General features: G+C 32.0%; 1 protein-coding gene across 2 annotated transcripts in view; it reads left to right on the top strand.

The window, feature by feature from the left end:
• LOC114339102 (fatty acid synthase) overlaps nt 1–18,625 on the top strand; it is a 172,838-nt gene that overhangs the window by 69,102 nt on the left and 85,111 nt on the right. For both annotated transcript variants that reach the window (XM_028289735.2, XM_028289736.2), the window contains exons 8-9: nt 280–626; nt 3,467–3,715. In XM_028289735.2, coding sequence (XP_028145536.2) covers nt 280–626; nt 3,467–3,715 — 596 coding nt within the window. The remainder of the gene's footprint in view (nt 1–279; nt 627–3,466; nt 3,716–18,625) is intronic.

Consider the following 18,625-nt stretch of genomic DNA (forward strand, 5'->3'; position numbering starts at 1 on the left):
CTATTCATCGGAGGACCAAAACTCAAAAAAACAAAGAAGACAGGGATTGAGTAGGAGAGGATAAGTGGTTCCAACGTAATGCCTCTCTATCATAATACTACATCATATATTGCTCTTCACTATCCATTTACACATCAGATATAATATATTAATATGAGACATTAAGTAGCTTTTTTGAACGAGTTATTTCGATCCGCAAACTCTTGCGGTTATTTTTTATTTTTAGTTACAAAAATTGTAAACACAAATCATTACTAATTGATACATCACTTGTTATAGATACACTATTTTGGGAAACAATCCCACAAGAGAAATATCTAAGATAAAATCCACAAAGAGGCCAATTTGGTTTATCTACAGTGGAATGGGTAGCCAATGGGTGGGAATGGGTAAAGATTTGATGGCTATAGAGATTTTTAGGAATACGTTCAAGCGATGCGCGTATGCAATGAAAGAATATCATATAGATTTAATGGATGCTGTTATGAACCCTACTGCTGATACCTACGAAGACATTGAAGTTTGTTTTAGTGCTATAATGGCCGTTAGCGTATCTTTAACTGATGTACTGACATCATTGGGCATAGTACCTGATCATATAGCTGGTCATTCGCTGGGAGAAATAGGTAAGTTTGAAAAAAAATAAATTTAGCTAAGATTAAGACAATGACATAATTCTCAACATAATTAGTAATTATGACATTTATGTTTGCACGTTAGTGTGCTTTGACCATATATTATTGTCACTCAAAGTAACAATGAATTCTTTAATCGCGTAGATATTAATCATTCAGAAAGTCGCAATTAGATTATAAGATAATGTGTATAATAGGGTGGGCCGAAAAAAAATTTTATTTTTTTTTAAGTTGTAATACCTACCGCGGAAAACTTGCGAATTATAATTAGAAACAAAATAAAAAAAAAATTTCAAAATCGGTCAATATCTTCCGGTCCCGCATTAGCCTTAAAGTTTGACTATTTTTAAAAAAAAAAACTTCATTTTTCTTATTTTGTGAAAAAAATTTTTTTATATTTATTTTTTAACGTAATAGTTATTTATGCGTTGAGATAGACCCTAAGAACATTGTGTTTTAATTTGATTGTGATTACTGGATATCATCCGGTCCCGCATAAGCTTTAAAATATGCCGAAATATTGAAATTTCAACATTTTTTCGTATTTTTGGAATTTGATAATTAATTGTTTTTCAAAAGTAATAGTAATCGTTTATATTCACACAAACCTATTGTAGGGAATTTAGGAATACTGCCAAGTTCCAATAATAAATAAAATAAAAGTTCCAGTAATAAAACTAACGTGCCAGAGAGATTAGAGCAGCTACCGGGCGGACGGTGATTGGTGGGTGAATCATCGTTCCCGCTAATCCCGCTATGCGTCTCCCTCTCCGCCCCCCCCCCTTCACTAGCCTTCCCCCACTACCAGCTTCCATGAATCACACAACCTGCCGCGACTTGAGCCACAGCACTGAGGAGCGTCAGTTTTAATATGTCAGAAGTGGTCGCTAGACGTATTATTTGTTTACTCCATTTTCGTTTGCTGTAAAAGTTGACGTTTTGTGATGTGGTGTGTTTGTTGACTGTTATTGTTTGATCGATGCGGTGATTAGATCATGGCTGTGTCAAGGAAAGCTGTAATTACTAGACAGGTATTTGATTGCCCGATTTTTGGTTCGCCTAAAGACCTTCCCAATAACAAACTGCCTACAGGCGAGGAAGTACTTAGGTCTTGCTTTCAAGAAAGATATAATGTAGCAATTGAAATTAATAATATTTTCGTCAGTTTTAACCAAGTCGCTCAAATAGTCACAAAAAAATTAATCGGCTTGTATCAAAGGTCGTCAATCCCTACCGTGACGGACAAGCGAATCACACAGCTCGTAACAGCGTTATATGATAAATACTCCAACTTTAAAAGGTCCTACAATCGTAACAAAAATAAGGAATCGTTTAAAAAGAAGGTCAATGATTTCAAGCAAAAGTGCACACTTATTTTTGATATTTCCGCTTGTAAATGCACTATAACTGTTGACTGTACTTGCCACAAAACACCAGAATTGTGACAGTGCGACATTAAAATTGATTGTAGCTGTGAGAGATCCAAAAAAATACCTCTTATTGAACTAAGATTTCTTTACCTAAGTAGGGTACACGGAATAGGAAAAATAGGTGGCCTTGACCGAAATGAAACAAACAAGCGTACAAAATCCATGGAAAGGAAGGTACGTGACAATCACTTAAATTTGCCTGACCTTTCTGTTTCTAAGCCGTCATGGTCACATTCAGACACTATTCTAGTCGATACAGATGATGATTACTATTGCAGTATGGATTCAGATAATAATAGTGACTCTGATTTTAACGATGGGGAAATTAAATCTAGAAAGCCTGGTTGGCAGATGAGAGTAAAATTAAAATCTACTGCCATATTAAGTGACCGCTATGGGGTTTCCGATCGCGCTACTGCGGCGATCGCATCAAGTGTTTTGCATGACTTAGGTGTTGTTACCGATTCCGATTCCTCCCACGTTGTTGATAAGAACAAAATAAGAAGGGAGAAGCAAACTGTTAAGATCGAACGGTGTAGCAAGTCCGCTGCTACACTTCCTCTTTTGGGTCTCTATTTTGACGAAAGAAAAGACGACACGCTGTTCATAGAGCAAGCTCACTCAAAGCGGTTTCGTAGAGTAATTAAAGAAGAGCATTACTCGCTAATACAAGAGCCCAGCTCAGTATACGTTGGCCACGTTACTCCTAAATCAGGAAGCTCTGAGGATATTGCTAAATCAGTAATAACGTATTTGGGAGATCGAGGCATTTCTACTGAAAGTTTAACTGTAATCGGATGTGACGGCACTAACGTCAATACAGGGTTGAAAACTGGGATAATTCGAAGAATTGAATTATATTTAAGGAGGCCCGTCCAATGGGCAATTTTCCTGCTCCACTTTAATGAGCTGCCGTTCCGGCACCTCTTTGAACATCTAGATGGCAAAACAACCGGGCCTAGTACTTCAAGAGGACCAATCGGTGAAAAACTTGTTGCCTGTCAAAAACTGCCGGTAATTAACTTCCAGTCTATAGATTGTCAGATACCGGAGGTAGACAGAAAGGTTCTCAGCAAGGATCAACAGTACCTACTTGATATCTCCACTGCGATAAAATCTGGGACATGTAAAGGAGATTTGTTTGTACGAGATCCCGGACAGTTTTTTTAAAAAATAGTCAAACTTTAAGGTTAATGCGGGACCGGAAGATATTAACCGATTTTGAAATTTTTTTTTTGTTTCAAATTATAATTCGCAAGTTTTCCGCGGTATTACAACTTAAAAAAAAATAAAAAAAAATTTCGGCCCACCCTAGTGTATAACATAGCATTAGGAATTCTAGAAAAGTGTAACAGTTATATTGTATTTTTGTTCTTTGCTTTTATACTGTATATTTTTTAGGTTGTGCTTATGCAAACGGAGATTTAACTCCAGAACAAGCAGTATTGATAGCATATTCTAGAGGGTACGCTTGTAAAAGAACTGAGCTTCCACTAGGTCAGATGGCCTCAATTGGATTATCAAAAGAGAAAGTACGAGTAATACTGCCTGACGATATATTTATGGCTTGTCATAATAGTAAAGATAATGTCACTATTACCGGACCGCAGGCATCAGTTAGGAGATTTGTGGATGAATTGAGCAAAAGAGGTAAATATATATTACATTAACCACTTATAGCCCAATAAATGACCGTTTTGGAGTGTAATTTTCAGGGGCAACTCCGAATTGCATGAAAATTCCGCTTCAAAGTTGAATTTGTCCCGTTGGTTGCTTTTACTTGGGGGGTGACAGTCATCCCTTCTCGGAGGTGAAAAACGCGTGTTTAAGATAAGCCCGAAAATGGATAAATTGACCGATTATAAGCAACTTTAGTTCTATAAAGTTTTTTACGTAAGTCAATACTTTTCAAGTTATTCGCAATTGAAAATGTTGATTTTTCGACAAAAAAATACGTTTTCAGACCGTTTTTCGCAAATAATTCAAAAAGTAAATATTTTATCGAAAAAAATATCCTCAGCAAAAGTGTAGCTTATAAAAAAATTGTGAATCAGTAAAGTTTATATATTGAGAAAAAGCAAAGTTGTAGCTCATGAAAAATACGTTCTTATTCGTCTAATTACAAATCGAATAATTCAACGCGAAATCACTGAAAAATTACACTTTTCGGGAAAAACTTATTAACATTTTTAAAATATCTAAAAATAACTTTACATTTTTTTAGAAAAGTTACTAGCACCAAAAATAAAAGAGTTGCACTGAAAAAAAAAGTTGGCCCCTTTTCTTGGTAAAAAAAATTGTGAAAACCTCCCTCTATTTAGCACCCTAAATAAAATTAATCGTTACCGCTTTACCATTTATTTTAACTGTATGTATATTTTTTATATGATCTGTAATTTTCATTGGTTTGAAGTGCTTATTTTTGAAAAAACTTGGTTATATATTAAAAAAAAATTCTAAAAATTTTTGAAAAATTTCCTTTTTTCAAAATAACTTAAAAAGTATTGGTGATAAGAAAAATCTTAAAGAATAAAAACTGTATATTTTGCTATTATAAATATGCTGGTTTTATTTTGTTTTTCCGCAAGATAAAAATTGGTTAAGAAATGGCTGTTCAAAATTTGCATACACTCGTGATTAGTAACCCGTTCAAGCTTTTTTAACTATAACACTTTCAAAAATAAGCACTTTAAACCGGTGAGACTGACAGATCATATAAAAAAATAGATAAGTAAGTAAATTTTTTGTAAAGCGGTAGCGATTAATTTCATTTGGGGAGCTAAACACGGGGAGATTTTCATGATTTTTTTACCAAAAAAAAAAGAGGGCCAACTTTTATTTTGAGCGCAACTCGCTTATTTTTAATGCTAGAAACTTTTATGAACAATTAAAATAAAGCTTTTTATAAACACTTTAAAAAACTTTAAATGAGTTTTTCCCGAAAAGTGCTTAATTTTTCGGTGATTTCACCTTGAAATATTCTATTTGGAATTAGTCGCATAAGAACGTACTTTTCATGAGCAACAACTTTCTTTTTACTCAATTGATAGATTTTACTGATACACATTTTTTTCGGTTTGTTTTTTATAAGCTACACTTTTGTCAAGGACATTTTTTTCGATCAAATATTTACTTTTTGAGTTATCTGCGAAAAACCGTCCGAAAACGTAGTTTTTTGTCGAAAAATAAACATTTTCAATCGCAAATAACTCGAAAAGTATTGACTTACATAAAAAACTCTATAGAATAAAAGTTGCTTAAAATCAGTCAATTTATTCATTTCCGGGTTTATCTTGAATGTATGTTTTTCACCCCCGAGAAGGGGTGACTGTCACCCCCCAAGTAAAAGCAACCAACGGCACAATTTCAACTTTGAAGTGGAGGGTAAGTAGAACATAAATTCAAATTTTCATGCAATTCGGAGTTGCCCCTGAAAATTACACGGTATCGCCATATTTCTCGTTCATTTACTGGGTTATTAAGCATCTCGAACGAGACACTCTCGCGCATCAAATGTTTTCTGATTTGCGCTATCCCGAATACCTCTCGCCACTATAATTATAAGTTTATAATTTTATCTGGAGCGATACCTTCTCACCCTTTTAGTTCAGAGAAATAAGGAAAAAATTCCTGTTGGTGACACAACCCCCTCCAGGCCGAAACCAGATTTTTTGAGTAGTATGGACATCTATAATAATAACCTATATGTTTCCTGCAGCCGATTTTGATGATATATATAGTTATAAACAAATGAAGATCAAAAAACGGTAAATTTTCACTTTTTTCGTCTATTACCAAAAAGTTAAGCATTTAAGACAAATTTGAGAGTAAGAAGCTCATAAATCGTATAAAAACTTCAATATGGCGTTCGCGGAATATGTCTATCCTTATTGGTTGCTTAGAAAATTGCAAAATAAATAATAAATTTTGACTTTTTATAAATATTCATAGGTTATGTAAAAATTAACTTAGAACCTTCTTATTACACGGAATGGTGAGACTTCTGGTGCTTAAATCATACTCTAAATTTCAATGTAGTCGGTCAAATAGTTTAAAAGTTATTTAATTTGTTTATCCCAAATTAATTTTTTTTGCAACACTATAAGTCAGAAAATGATGAAGTTACAGTAATAGTTTATAGTTTATGAAAGAAGAAAATTTACACTATTAATTTAATTAACCCCTTCGTGCCGGATCGTCATTCAGCCAGTCGGCTCCTCTATACGGATTCGAGCGCTTACCGGGCGGCTTCGCGCGGTCGGTTAAAATACAGTATTACACTACAGCTAATTAAAGTTAATGGAATAATAACACTAATTTTAGAAATAAAACTATTTTTATTAAATTTATTATTCTACATTATACAATGTATGTGAATTAAATTTGAATATATAATATTTTGAAAATAAAATAAAATAATAATAATAATAATAAAATAAAATAATAATAAAATAAAATAATTTGAAAATAAAATAAAATTGAATTCACATACTCTGTATGTGAATTAAATTAAATTTTATCCATAAAATGCCATTTTAAACAAAAATTATTAAAAAAGATAAATAAGATAATTCGGATGGAATTCCCCAGATTATTTTGTGCTTGATATCGCCCCAGTCTCCTAATCTGGGAAATTCCATCCGAATTATCTTGCAAGGGATAGTAAGGTAAGTTGTAAACAGCAGCAGAGTAACTTCACCTCCTACACAATCCCATCAGTCAAACATCCAAACAACCTTATCACTTTATCACCAATCAAATTAACTAAATCTAATCTCCTTCTGGACATCACCCACTTTTGTGAGTGGTTTCCCCACTTTCAGATTTGAATAAGGTAATTCGGAGGGAACAAAAATACCTGAAATATTCAGATGGTGGCCCGCCGTATATGGCGAACGAAAACTCATGATGCACCCGTGTGCATCACCGTACTGAACGGACAGTCAAGCATGATGCACACGGGTGCATCACCGTACCGAAGAGGTTAAAAGAAAATGACAAAAAATAATTCTCAATATTGCAAAATTCTTTTGCAAGAATATGTGAATTAAAAAAAAGGGGGGCTAACTTCGTCCCTAATTATCCTAGGACAATTATTTTTCTTTCTAAATGTGTATAAAAATTCAGTCTTTCTAAATATGAAAAAATAATTTTTCTACGGGTAACGCTTAAAAATTTATTCTAATTGTTTATAAGTAAGCAAAAAATTGACAGGTTTTTGCAAAATAATTTCACACTGTTTAAAATTATTTTTGTCATTTTTTTTTTAAATTAAGTTAATAGTACAAATGTTCTTCTTTCATAAACTGTCCGAAGTATTACTGTAACCTCATAATTTTCTGACTTATAGTGTTGCAAAAAAAAAGAATTTGGGATAAACAAATTAAATAACTTTTAAACTATTTGACCAATTGCTTTGAAATTTAAAATATAATTTAAGCACAAGAAGTCTCAGTACTCCGTGTAATAAAAAGGCTCTTACTTTTTGCATAAGTTATGACCATTTATAAAATCTCAAAATTTATTACTTATTTTACAATTTTCTAAGCTACAAATAAGGATAGACATATTCAGTGAACGCCATATTGAAGTTTTTTATATGATTTATGAGCTTCTTATTCCCAAATTTGTTTTGAATGTTTCACTTTTTAGTAATAGACGAAAAAACGAAAATTTACCGTTTTTTGATCTTCATTTGTTTATAATTATGTATATCATCAAAATCGGCTGCAGGAAACATATAGGTTATTAATACAGATGTCCATACTACTCAAAAAATTTGGTTTCGGCCTGGAGGGGGATGTGTCATGAGAAAAATCTTATTTCTCTGGACTATTTGTATTTCATAAAGTAATAAAGATACGATATAGTGCTAGTACTTGTAGTCTGAACTAGAACTCACAACTGAACATGTTGTCAGTCAGTTTCAGAATGTTCAATATTGAACTTCTCTCCGCTATCGCTTTCCATTCTACAAAAGAATTGAAAAAAAAATCAGATAAAATAAATAAAAATTGTTAAATATAGAAATAGGGAACTTGCACAAATTTTTAAATTCGAAAAAATTTGTTATAAATCACAACACAACATAATTTAAAACATGTATCAAAGATAAAAAAGTTTTGTTTGTCTTTCGTTTGGCCCCTAAAGACGATTAAAAGTTCAAATTAAAACAGGTGGTCCAAAACGCGTCGTGGCGTCACTGGGTTGTACATTTACATTTTTCCATAAAGTAAACAGAATTTTACATTAGACGTTATAAACGTCAGTAGAAAATACATTTATGTGACGTTACAAGTGATTTTGATCGTTTGAACTATTCATAGAAAATTTTTACTTTTACAAAATGGTTGTATTTTCAATAGTAAACCTTCGTTCCTTTCCTTCAAAACAGTATAAAACTCCAATTTTAACAAACTGGTATATATTATTACAATGACACGATAAATGTCATTAGAATATAAATATTTTTGACTTATTCCACGACGATGAGTTGGCCAAATACCCAAGTAGGTGGAGGTCAATAAACTAAAGAAGGAGAAGAAGAATATACCTAAATATAAGGTTGTGTCTAGGTATACGCTAACGTGTACGCAAATAAGAAAGTTACGAGTGTCAGTGATTTCGTATTTTTTATTTGTTTAGTGTTTGTTTTTAAATTAACTATGGAGTGTGGACAATTATTTAGTTCTTTTAGCGAGTTTAAGAACATTTTAAAACAGTACGAAAAAGATAAGAGACTATAAATTAATATATATTTTTTTAGTTATAAATGAAATAGTATTACCGTCCAAGATTAAAATAAAAGGAAGACCTAAAGCTTTCACAATAATAATTAACTTGTTCTCAAGCTGTTATCCTTATGGCATTTTTGTAATCAACTATTCTAAATGAGAACTAAGCCACAATTTAACTAAAAAATTGATTTTATTAACGTTTCGACGTCTAAACCGGATGTCGTTGTCAAAATACAAAATATTATTAAATTAAACAAAAATGTTGTTGCTTAGTAAAAATTTTTTCTAATAATTTATTTAATCTTACTAATTTTTGTATTTTGACAATGACATCCGATTTGGACGTCAAAACGTTAATAAAATAATTTTTTTAGTTAAATTGTGGCTTATTTTGCATTTAGAATAGTTGATTATATTAATTCACTTACGTATAAAAATTATTTTAACAATATTTTATACCTACATGTCATGTCAACTAAATACATATAATTATTTTGCTAATCTAAATATATACTTTTATATATATACATTGATTTATTACAATTAAGTTTGAAACATCTGAATAGTTCTGCTTCCCTTCCCTTAACAAATATTTTTCTATCAAACAAACACTAAACATATCAAAATAGCATGAACCAAAATGTATAGTCACTGCGCAAGCTAAATAATGACGTCACTGGCTTGATGAAGTTTAATTCGGGTCTACCTAACTTTTTTATTTGCGTACACGTTAGCGTGTACCTAGACACAGCGAAATATAACCATAAGGCTATGGGTACATAATTCGCAAATATTTTACGTGTATCCCTACTTTTTCTGTCTTTACACGGCAAATTACGTGTAGTAAAATTCACACTGGTATGGATATGTAAACATTACTAGAATGTCATTCTACTTGAAAATGTCATCATTAATTTAAAGAGATGGGTTTTGAATGTTCTTAGATAACTGTTATTTTTATAATTGCAAATTATTAATTCAGTTAATAAATGTGATAATTTTTTCACTAACTATGTATTCAGTGATTGTAATAATTTATTTGTACAACAAAGACTAATACTCAATCGAGAAAAGAGGAAAAGTGTTAAAGTGATTTTTTAATAATATATTGTTATGGAACGCTTACAATTTTGAACAACTTTAACAACAAAATACTTGGATCACAGAATATAATATTATCCTGATGTATTCTCTGCTTGGATCTTCCACAAATAATACACAATAAATAACTTTTTATTAAGTTCACGTCTTAAATCAATTATTTATCAAATACACTATATATCAATAATATTTAATCAATAACTCAACATATTCCCGATGCAATGTCAAATATTAAAATTGTCACTGATTGTCAGTGTCTGACTGACAATATATGCTGACAATATTATATTCGGCTGAGTGCGTTGTAAGACAAAGATAGATTTGGAAAATATTACCACGGCATTGTGTTCATTTTTTTCAAATTCTGAAAAAACCAATAAATATCTTTGAAAAATTTAAACGCAGAATGAAAGACTAAATTATTACCGAGGGCCGAAAGTCCCTTAGAATAAATAAAAAGTTTATTTTGAATGATATATTTGAAATTAAAAATCACACTAAATTTTCTCTTAGTTTTTCACCCCTGTAACTTATTAAAATAAACATTATAGAAGTTCTCAGGGACTTTCGGCCCTCTCTAATAACGTAATCTTTCAATCTGCGTTTAAATTTTTCAAAAATACTAATTAGCTTTCTCAGGATTCGAAAAAAATGAATCCCCATTTGAATAGCATTGCAGCCGAAAATAAATAAGTACCGATCCTCATAATCAAAACTAATGCAAAACTATGTGACGTCACGGGCCATTTGAACTATTTTATACCGCAGAAGACTTTAAATATGTATTTCTAAGTTATTACGAGTTTTTGAAGCGTGAAATTTTTTTAAATTTCATTTTTAAACAAAACTGAACATTATTATCTAATAAAAAAATGTGCAAGTTCCCTATTGATGTATACATATAAAGTAAAACTTACTTACAATGTACTTTATGATCAAAAACAGTAAAAAAAATATTTGCAAAATAATACACTTCTGCATCGTGTTTGTTTATGTTTATTTTGTTATTAGTCCAAGTAATAAATCTTACAATAGGACAAAACCTCGAAATTTTTACAGAATGGATCGATTTGCTTGAAAATTTGAGGATAAGTAATGGATAATCCAAGGATCAAAATCTATACGATGCATCGCGATGTCGAATGGCTCTTTTACCATGTGTTTGGTTGCCATCCCATCTCGATGGTGGAAATTTTTTATTATATTTTGATCAGAAAAGTTGGTAAAAACATTAATTCTAAGCAAAAAGCGTTCTATACATTTTTTTGATAAAAGTAATACTTTTCGATTTATTCCCTATCAATCAAGGTTTTTAATCAGTTTTCTGCTAATACCTTAAAAAGTTTTCGTCTTATCAAAATAACTTTATTTGACAAAAATGTACCTATTGAAAAAATAAACAAATCTGTTTTTTAATTTTCTTTAAAACCAATAGTAGTCGAGCTATACTTTATTATATTATGTTAGTTCTTCTTCATCAAATGCTAAATATTGTAGTTTCAAAGTCAAAAAACGGGAAAACTATGCATTTTTCGGGGATAACTTGTTCAAACTAATTTAAAGTATTTAAAAATATATATCTCCAAAAATGAAAAAAAAAAGTCATCTAGCTCAAAAATTAAGTGACTTATACTGAAAAGAATGTCAGTCTCTATTTTTTTCACCACCCTAATTAAAATAAGTCGTTGACCTTATTTAGTCTTCTTTATTTATATATTATTAATAGGTTCTAGTTCTAGATGTTTGACCGGCTTAGAATGATTAGTTTTAAAAAAAATGGAGATAAAAGCGAATAACAGATTTTTCGTAGTTTGGAAAAAATGGCCTTTTCTTCGGAATAGAAATATTAGCATCAGAGATACGAAAAAATATTTAAATATGAAATTATAGCTTATTTCAATTCCATAAGAACTTGGTTTGCAAAAATTGAGTGAGCTATTGACAATTAAACCTTGTAATAACATGCAAAAACCGCCTTTACCAACCCTTTCAAAGTCACTTCTTTTTGCGACTGAGGATTTTAAAATTATTTATTAATAATAGCTTTACACTAACTATAGCTTTAAAAACCTATACAATTCTTTTTTACCAAACTTTCTAAGACTCAAAATAAAAAAGTTACGGTTAAAAAATCAATATATTTTTTTGAAAAAAAAAAGAGACATCCAATTGGAAGCACAATATCGTAAATTAGAGGTATTTTTAGTCATTGGCCTTATTCATTCTTCTTTATTTATGTATTATTAATATATTCTAGAAGTTTGACTGGCTTAGAATGATTAGTTTTTAAAAAACTGGAGTTAAATGCGGATAACGAATTTTTGTAGTTTAGTAAAACATGCCATTTTCTTCAGAATAGAAAGATAAACATCAGAGATACGAAAAAAATCTTTAAATATGAAATTGTAGGTTATTTAATTCCCAGGAACTTGGTTTGAAAAAATTTTTTCTACGGCAAAAATTGAGTGAATCGTAAATGAGTACCTATATCGAAAAACATTGATTTTTGAAGTTATAATTCTTTAGGCGCGATTGAGAGTAAAATTTCATAATACTGCGCGCATGCGCACACAGACAGTATGGCGTTTAGTTGCTGAATCTTTCAAGTTATTTATAAATATATCAGTACAAGAAAAGGTGTGAAAAGAAAATATTAGTGTTTTAGTAAATATATTTATAATAATAGTCTCCCGTTTTATACCGCTCACGTGGCTTTGGGAGTATAGCAGGGTAGTCTGCTATATCTAGGGCCTACGGTATACAAGGAAGGTAACAGGGCGAGTGCTACGCTTCAACCGCCTGTTATTACCCCTGGTTTTACCCAAAGTACTCATTTTATTCAGGCTGAGTCGACCTGGGGCCTATAAACATTTTAAAAATGTCTAGTTGTTCTTGCCGGCGGTAGGATTTGAACTCCAGACCACCGGCACGCTAGCCTAGCACACTACCACTTGGCTACGCCGGCCCTAGTAAATATATTTACATATTATAATTTTTGTGTCTTTGGATTTGTCTTCCTCAGGAGTAAGATGAGTATTATTGAAACATTTTATTGTATATTTTTTATACTTGTCTGTTTGTTACGGTGAATTGTCATTAGGTACGTCCGAACCGATACAGACACAGTCCTCGTAGCGTATTTGGTATAGCATTCGGCCAAAGATCGAGAGGTCTTGAGTTCGAATGCAGTGCAATCCTATACTTTTTTTATTTTTTTGAAAGCGGTAAGCGCAAAATTAGTTTGGTGTTTAAAAAAATTAAAACAAAGTGTTTAAAGTATATTTATTTTTAAGAAATCATATAATAGAAGTATAACTTCTTACGTGCGTACAAAGTACACACACATTATTTTTTTCGATATAAGACTAACACTTTCGATAGCGAATAAATCGAAAACTATTAATTTTATCAAAAAACGTATACAACATTTTTTGCTTAGAATGAATGTTTTTATCAACTTTTACGGTCAAAATATAATAAAAAATTTCCACCCCCGAGATGGGGTGTCAACCACCCCCATAGTAAAAGCACCTTTCGGTATCATATAGATTTTTGATCCTAGGACTATCCACTACTTATTAGCAAATTTTCAAGCAAATCGATCAATTCTGTAAAAATTGCGAGGTGAAAAGCTTCAGTTTCTGGACTAGAAACTCTACCGACAAACGAAGACAGGAGATTCCTCAGATAATTTTAAGACAATTTAACCTAATTCATCTAGTCCGAAAATGCTTTCTAAAGGAGCTAGAGCTATTTAAAGATGGCGTCTGGTAATTAGTTTTTCTTAAATATCTCCAGAACGCTTCTATTTAGAAAAACGAAAATTGGTACACTTATTTATCTTCCAGAGATAAATCGATTTTATGCATTGCAAATTTCTAATACCGACCATAGGCGTCCGTTTTGGGTAGGGCAACAGTTATATTGTCGCATAACTTTTTTGTTTTTAATTTTTAAGTATTTTTGAGTCTGGATTATTAAAATTTAAGGTATTATAGTACTAAAAGGTACTCTTACTTTAAGTCGATAGGATACACCGTTTTCTAGAAAAATCGATTTGAAAATTTTTCCTTTTTGTGGATATCAAAAAAAAACTATTTAGATAAACGAAAACTGGTACGTTTATTATATTCCAGAAGTGTATATTTTGGGTAGGCCAACGGCTATTGTATCGCATAACTATTTTGTCTTTAATTTTTAAGAATTTTTGACACTCAATTATTAAATTATGAGGTATTCTAGAACTAAAAGTTACTCTTGCTTTAAGTTGGTAAAACACCATTTTTTTTGAAAATTTTTTTCAATTTTTTTTCAAATTCAGGAAACGAAAAATTATCAAATCTGATCATTTTTCTAGAAAACGGTGTGTCCTACCGACTTAAAGCAAGAGTACCTTTTAATACTAGAATACCTCGCAATTTAATAGTCCAGTATCAAAAATGCTTAAAAGTTAAAGACAAAAAAGTTATGCGATAAAATAACCGTTGCCCCACCCAAAACGGACGCCTATGACTGGTACTAGAAATTCACAATGAATGGAATCGGTTTATCTGTGGAAGATAAATAAGTGTACAAATTTTCGTTTTTCTAACTAGAAGCGTTCTGAAGGTATTTAAGAAAAACTAATTACAAGACGCCATCTTCAAAGAGCTGTAGCTCCCTTAGAAAGCATTTTAGGACTAGGTGAATTTGGCTAAATTGTCCTAAAATTATCTGAGGAATCACCTGTCTTCGTTTGTCGGTAGAGTTTCTGGACACCCTGGATACGCATACGGGCGTATGCCACTGTCGCACGCACTAAATTCGAACAGGCATACAAAAAATATACACTAAAATCTACGATTTGATGGATGCGCTCATAATAAATAACATGAGTGCCTCCGCCAAAATCTAAGGTCCATTATGCTCGTTTTTGACGGTTTTTGTGGTGTAGGCTCGTCGGATCGTGACGTGAGAGGGGTCGTTGGAATGGGAAGGTGATGGTGAATACAAAGACATAGAAAAATTAAACATGGCAGCATTGTCAAAACGGCATTACATTTTTATTTTGATTGGTCCGATTGCTACGTTTGAGGCGTTACATGAAAGAGGAGGGAATATCGAGGCTAACAGAGAAAAAATCCAAACACAATGGTATTGCAAAAAAAGCCCAATACCATATCCTCGTTGCTATTGATACGATTTTGACGTACGAGACGGTGAATGAAAGGAGAGGGCATATTGAATACGTAGAGAGAGCAAACAAATACAATGCCACTGACAAAAGCGTCAACTGCCAAATACAGTGTCATTGTCATACAATATATCGTATCTCCGTTGTTTTTGGTACGATTTTAACGTCCGAAACGTTAAAAGAATGAGTAGGGGGTATCGAATATGTTGATATAAAAAACAAATACATCGACGTCCGAAGTAGAAGTGGAAACGTTAATAAACATTTTTTTAAGTTAAATTGTGGCTTATTTCATAATTAGAATATTTTATTAAAAAATGCCACAAAGAAATAGCTGCACAACAATATTAAATTTTTAATTTTTTATAAAATTACCGTTTTTCAATTTTTTTTTTAAGTTTATATTATGATTCCTTTTTTGTCAATATTATAAATAAAAAAACTTGCTTGTTTACCTCATTTCACAGAAAAACCCTCGCATAAGTGGTTAAATTCAGAAATTTTAGGATCAAAATAAAGATTAAAGATATAAAAAAATGATGTATTCAATGACAGATATTCAAGATCTTGCCTAAAGCTAACAATTTAGATTAAACTTATGGCATTGTTTCTGGCTGTGGCTTCTTGATGTCGGATGGTACAGCTGCTGTTGGTAGACTGTTGGTTATTTTTGACCTGGGCTCTGATGTGGCCATCAGGTCTACTGCAGTTGGTAGGTGTTGCTTAGTTGGTGCATCGTGGTGGCATCGCCGGCGATGGACTGATTATGACCTAAATATGTAATGTTAATAGATCAGTAACCGTGATTTTCTCCTTCCTGCTACTTAGTTTGTTAGTTTTCACGATAAGGAACCTGCAAAAAAGGCATAACGGCAGCTCGTGAAAATGAAAAATTTTACCTTGGAAAAGTTGAGGAAAATAATGAAAATTCGATTTTTAGAACAACAAATTTGATTTAACTCAAACTTTACATTTTTTTCCTTATCGTAAGTATATAAAATTTTCAGTAATAATTCAGTCAATTTGTACTCTACGAGCTCCCTAGTGGGAAAGTTTTGGGGTAGTTCTGATTTCTTTCATTATATATGGATTTTGGGTTGCTGAATCCGAATATGAGGTTTGTGGACAAAATTTCTTGACGAAACATTGAAAAAATCGCGAGAAAATCGAAAAATTTCTGCTTTTTTCCGTTTTTTTTTTGCTCAAATCTCGAAAAATATTAACTTTTAGTAAATGGTCTGTTAACAGAAATTAAAGTACCTAAAATTCTCTACAAATATAACTACTACTTTTTTGTTCAGACGAATCGTTCGGTCTAAAGTGCAAGTTGAAAATTGCCAATTTTTAACGGTCTCGGCAAAACCCACTTTTTACATTCCAAAACTCTATTTTTTATTAGAATGCTGTCATTTAATAAATTTCTCCTAGTTTTCTGTACAAATAATAAATGTTAGTTTAGTAATAAAAAGAGGCCGGGAATGTCTCTGCTTTTCCCTTAGAGTCACAGAAGATCAGGCACAGATGGAGTCACAGTTTCAGCTGGTGTGAACATTTCCTTCGGATCTGTTATCTTGTTTCTGATAAACCTTGAGGTTTTGTCCTTTCAAAATGTATTAGTTGAACAGCTCCCTGACTTCCATAAACCTCAGGTGCGAGTTTAGTTTTTAACCGAGGAATGGATTGGTTAGGAGCTACTGCATGTTTTGGTGCAATACAAGAAATGCCACCCATGACATGAAAAGTGTGGTATCCGTCGATTGTATGTACGTTAAAATCAGTGTTATCGTACACGTGTTGTGTAAAGCACGGCTGGTTAATTTTCTGCGGATCGCCTGCGATTGCTGATACTTCCAGACAAGCAACACGCTTGCTCAAGGTCCTGTAACGACAGTAAGGCCCAGATAATTCGTCTCACAATTCCTTGCAGGGTTGGCCGTTTTCTCTACAAAAAGTACGGCTCAAGAAAATAGCTTGATGTAGTTTCCTCTTTGGGGTTTTGTTCATCCTATACAGAAGCTGTTCGCCTGGAAGTGTCAGCATTCGCAGGCGATCCGCAGAAAATTAACCTGCCGTGCTTTACACAGTAGGTGTACGATAACACTGATTTTAACGTACATACAATCGACGGATACCACACTTTTCACGTCATAGGTGGCATTTCTTGTATTGCACCAAAACATGCAGTAGCTCCTGACCAATCCATTCCTCGGTTAAAAACGAAACCCGCGCCTGAGGTTTATGGAAGTCAGAGAGCTGTTTAACTAATTTATTTTAAAAGGAGAAACCCTCAAGGTTTATCAGAAATCAAGATAACAGATCCGAAGGAAATGTTCACACCAACTGAAACTGTGACTCCATTTGTGCCTGATCTTCTGTGGCTGTAAGGGAAAAGCAGAGACATTCCCGGCCTCTTAGGATGGAATGGATTCATGGAAGCTGTCACAAGAGACATACCATATGAACTAACATTTATTATTTGTGCAGAAAACTAGTAGAAATTTATCAAATGACAGCATTCTAATAAAAAATAAAGTTTTTGAATGTAAAAAGTGGGTTTTGAAGAGACCGTTAAAAATTGTCAATTTTCAATTTTCATTTTAGACCAAACAGTTCGTCTGAAAAAAAAAGTAAATACTGATATTTGTAGAGAATTTCAAGTACTTTAATTTCTGTTAATATACCATTTACTGAAAGTTAATAGTTTTCGAGATTTAAGCAAAAAAAGCGAGAAAAAGCAGACATTTTACGATTTTTTCGCGATTTTTTCAATGTTCCGTCACGAAATTTTGTCCGCAAACCTCATATTCGGATTCAGCAGCCCAAAATACATATATAATGGAAGAAATCAGAACTACCCCAAAACTTTCCTAGTCAAAACACAATTTTATTGAATTATAAGTACACAAAAAGGCACAATCGATAAAATATAGTGGTTAAATTTTGTATTGAAATCCTACGGTCTATAGAATAGAATAGAATTTATTTCATCAAATATACAAAATTTCTTTTGTTTTTGACAAGTCAAAAGAGTACGTACCTACATTATAAAATTTTGACAAAATTTAAAAGATAAATATTATAAATTATAATGAACAGATATACAAACAGGTACTAACAAATTTAAACAATTTATCACACTATGTAAAAACGTAAAGACATGAAATAAACTTAAAAACATGAAATATCGTCATAATTGGCAAAAAAACCCTGACCAAACTAGTGTACTTATTATAATGTACTATAAGCGGTACCTAAGTACTCTGTCTTTGTGTAAAAACAATGTTTTAAAAAGTGTGATTTTATTTTATTTTTAAATGACTGTAAATGAAGACTTTTTACTTCATCTGGCAAAAAATTATACAAACTAACATCAGTTGAGTTTTTTATACTTTTCGTCAACCTAAAACGCAAACCTAATGAGCGCATATCTTGTCATAAGCGCTTCTATAAAAGAGCGTAGGCGCAAAATTTCGGGCCAATGCTTTTTGAATGCATTCATGTTTTTCGAATCCTAAGAAAACTAATGAGTATTTTTGAAAATTTTAAAAG

This window comes from Diabrotica virgifera, chromosome 1 (genome assembly GCF_917563875.1).
Source record: "Diabrotica virgifera virgifera chromosome 1, PGI_DIABVI_V3a".
Lineage (NCBI taxonomy): Eukaryota > Metazoa > Arthropoda > Insecta > Coleoptera > Chrysomelidae > Diabrotica > Diabrotica virgifera.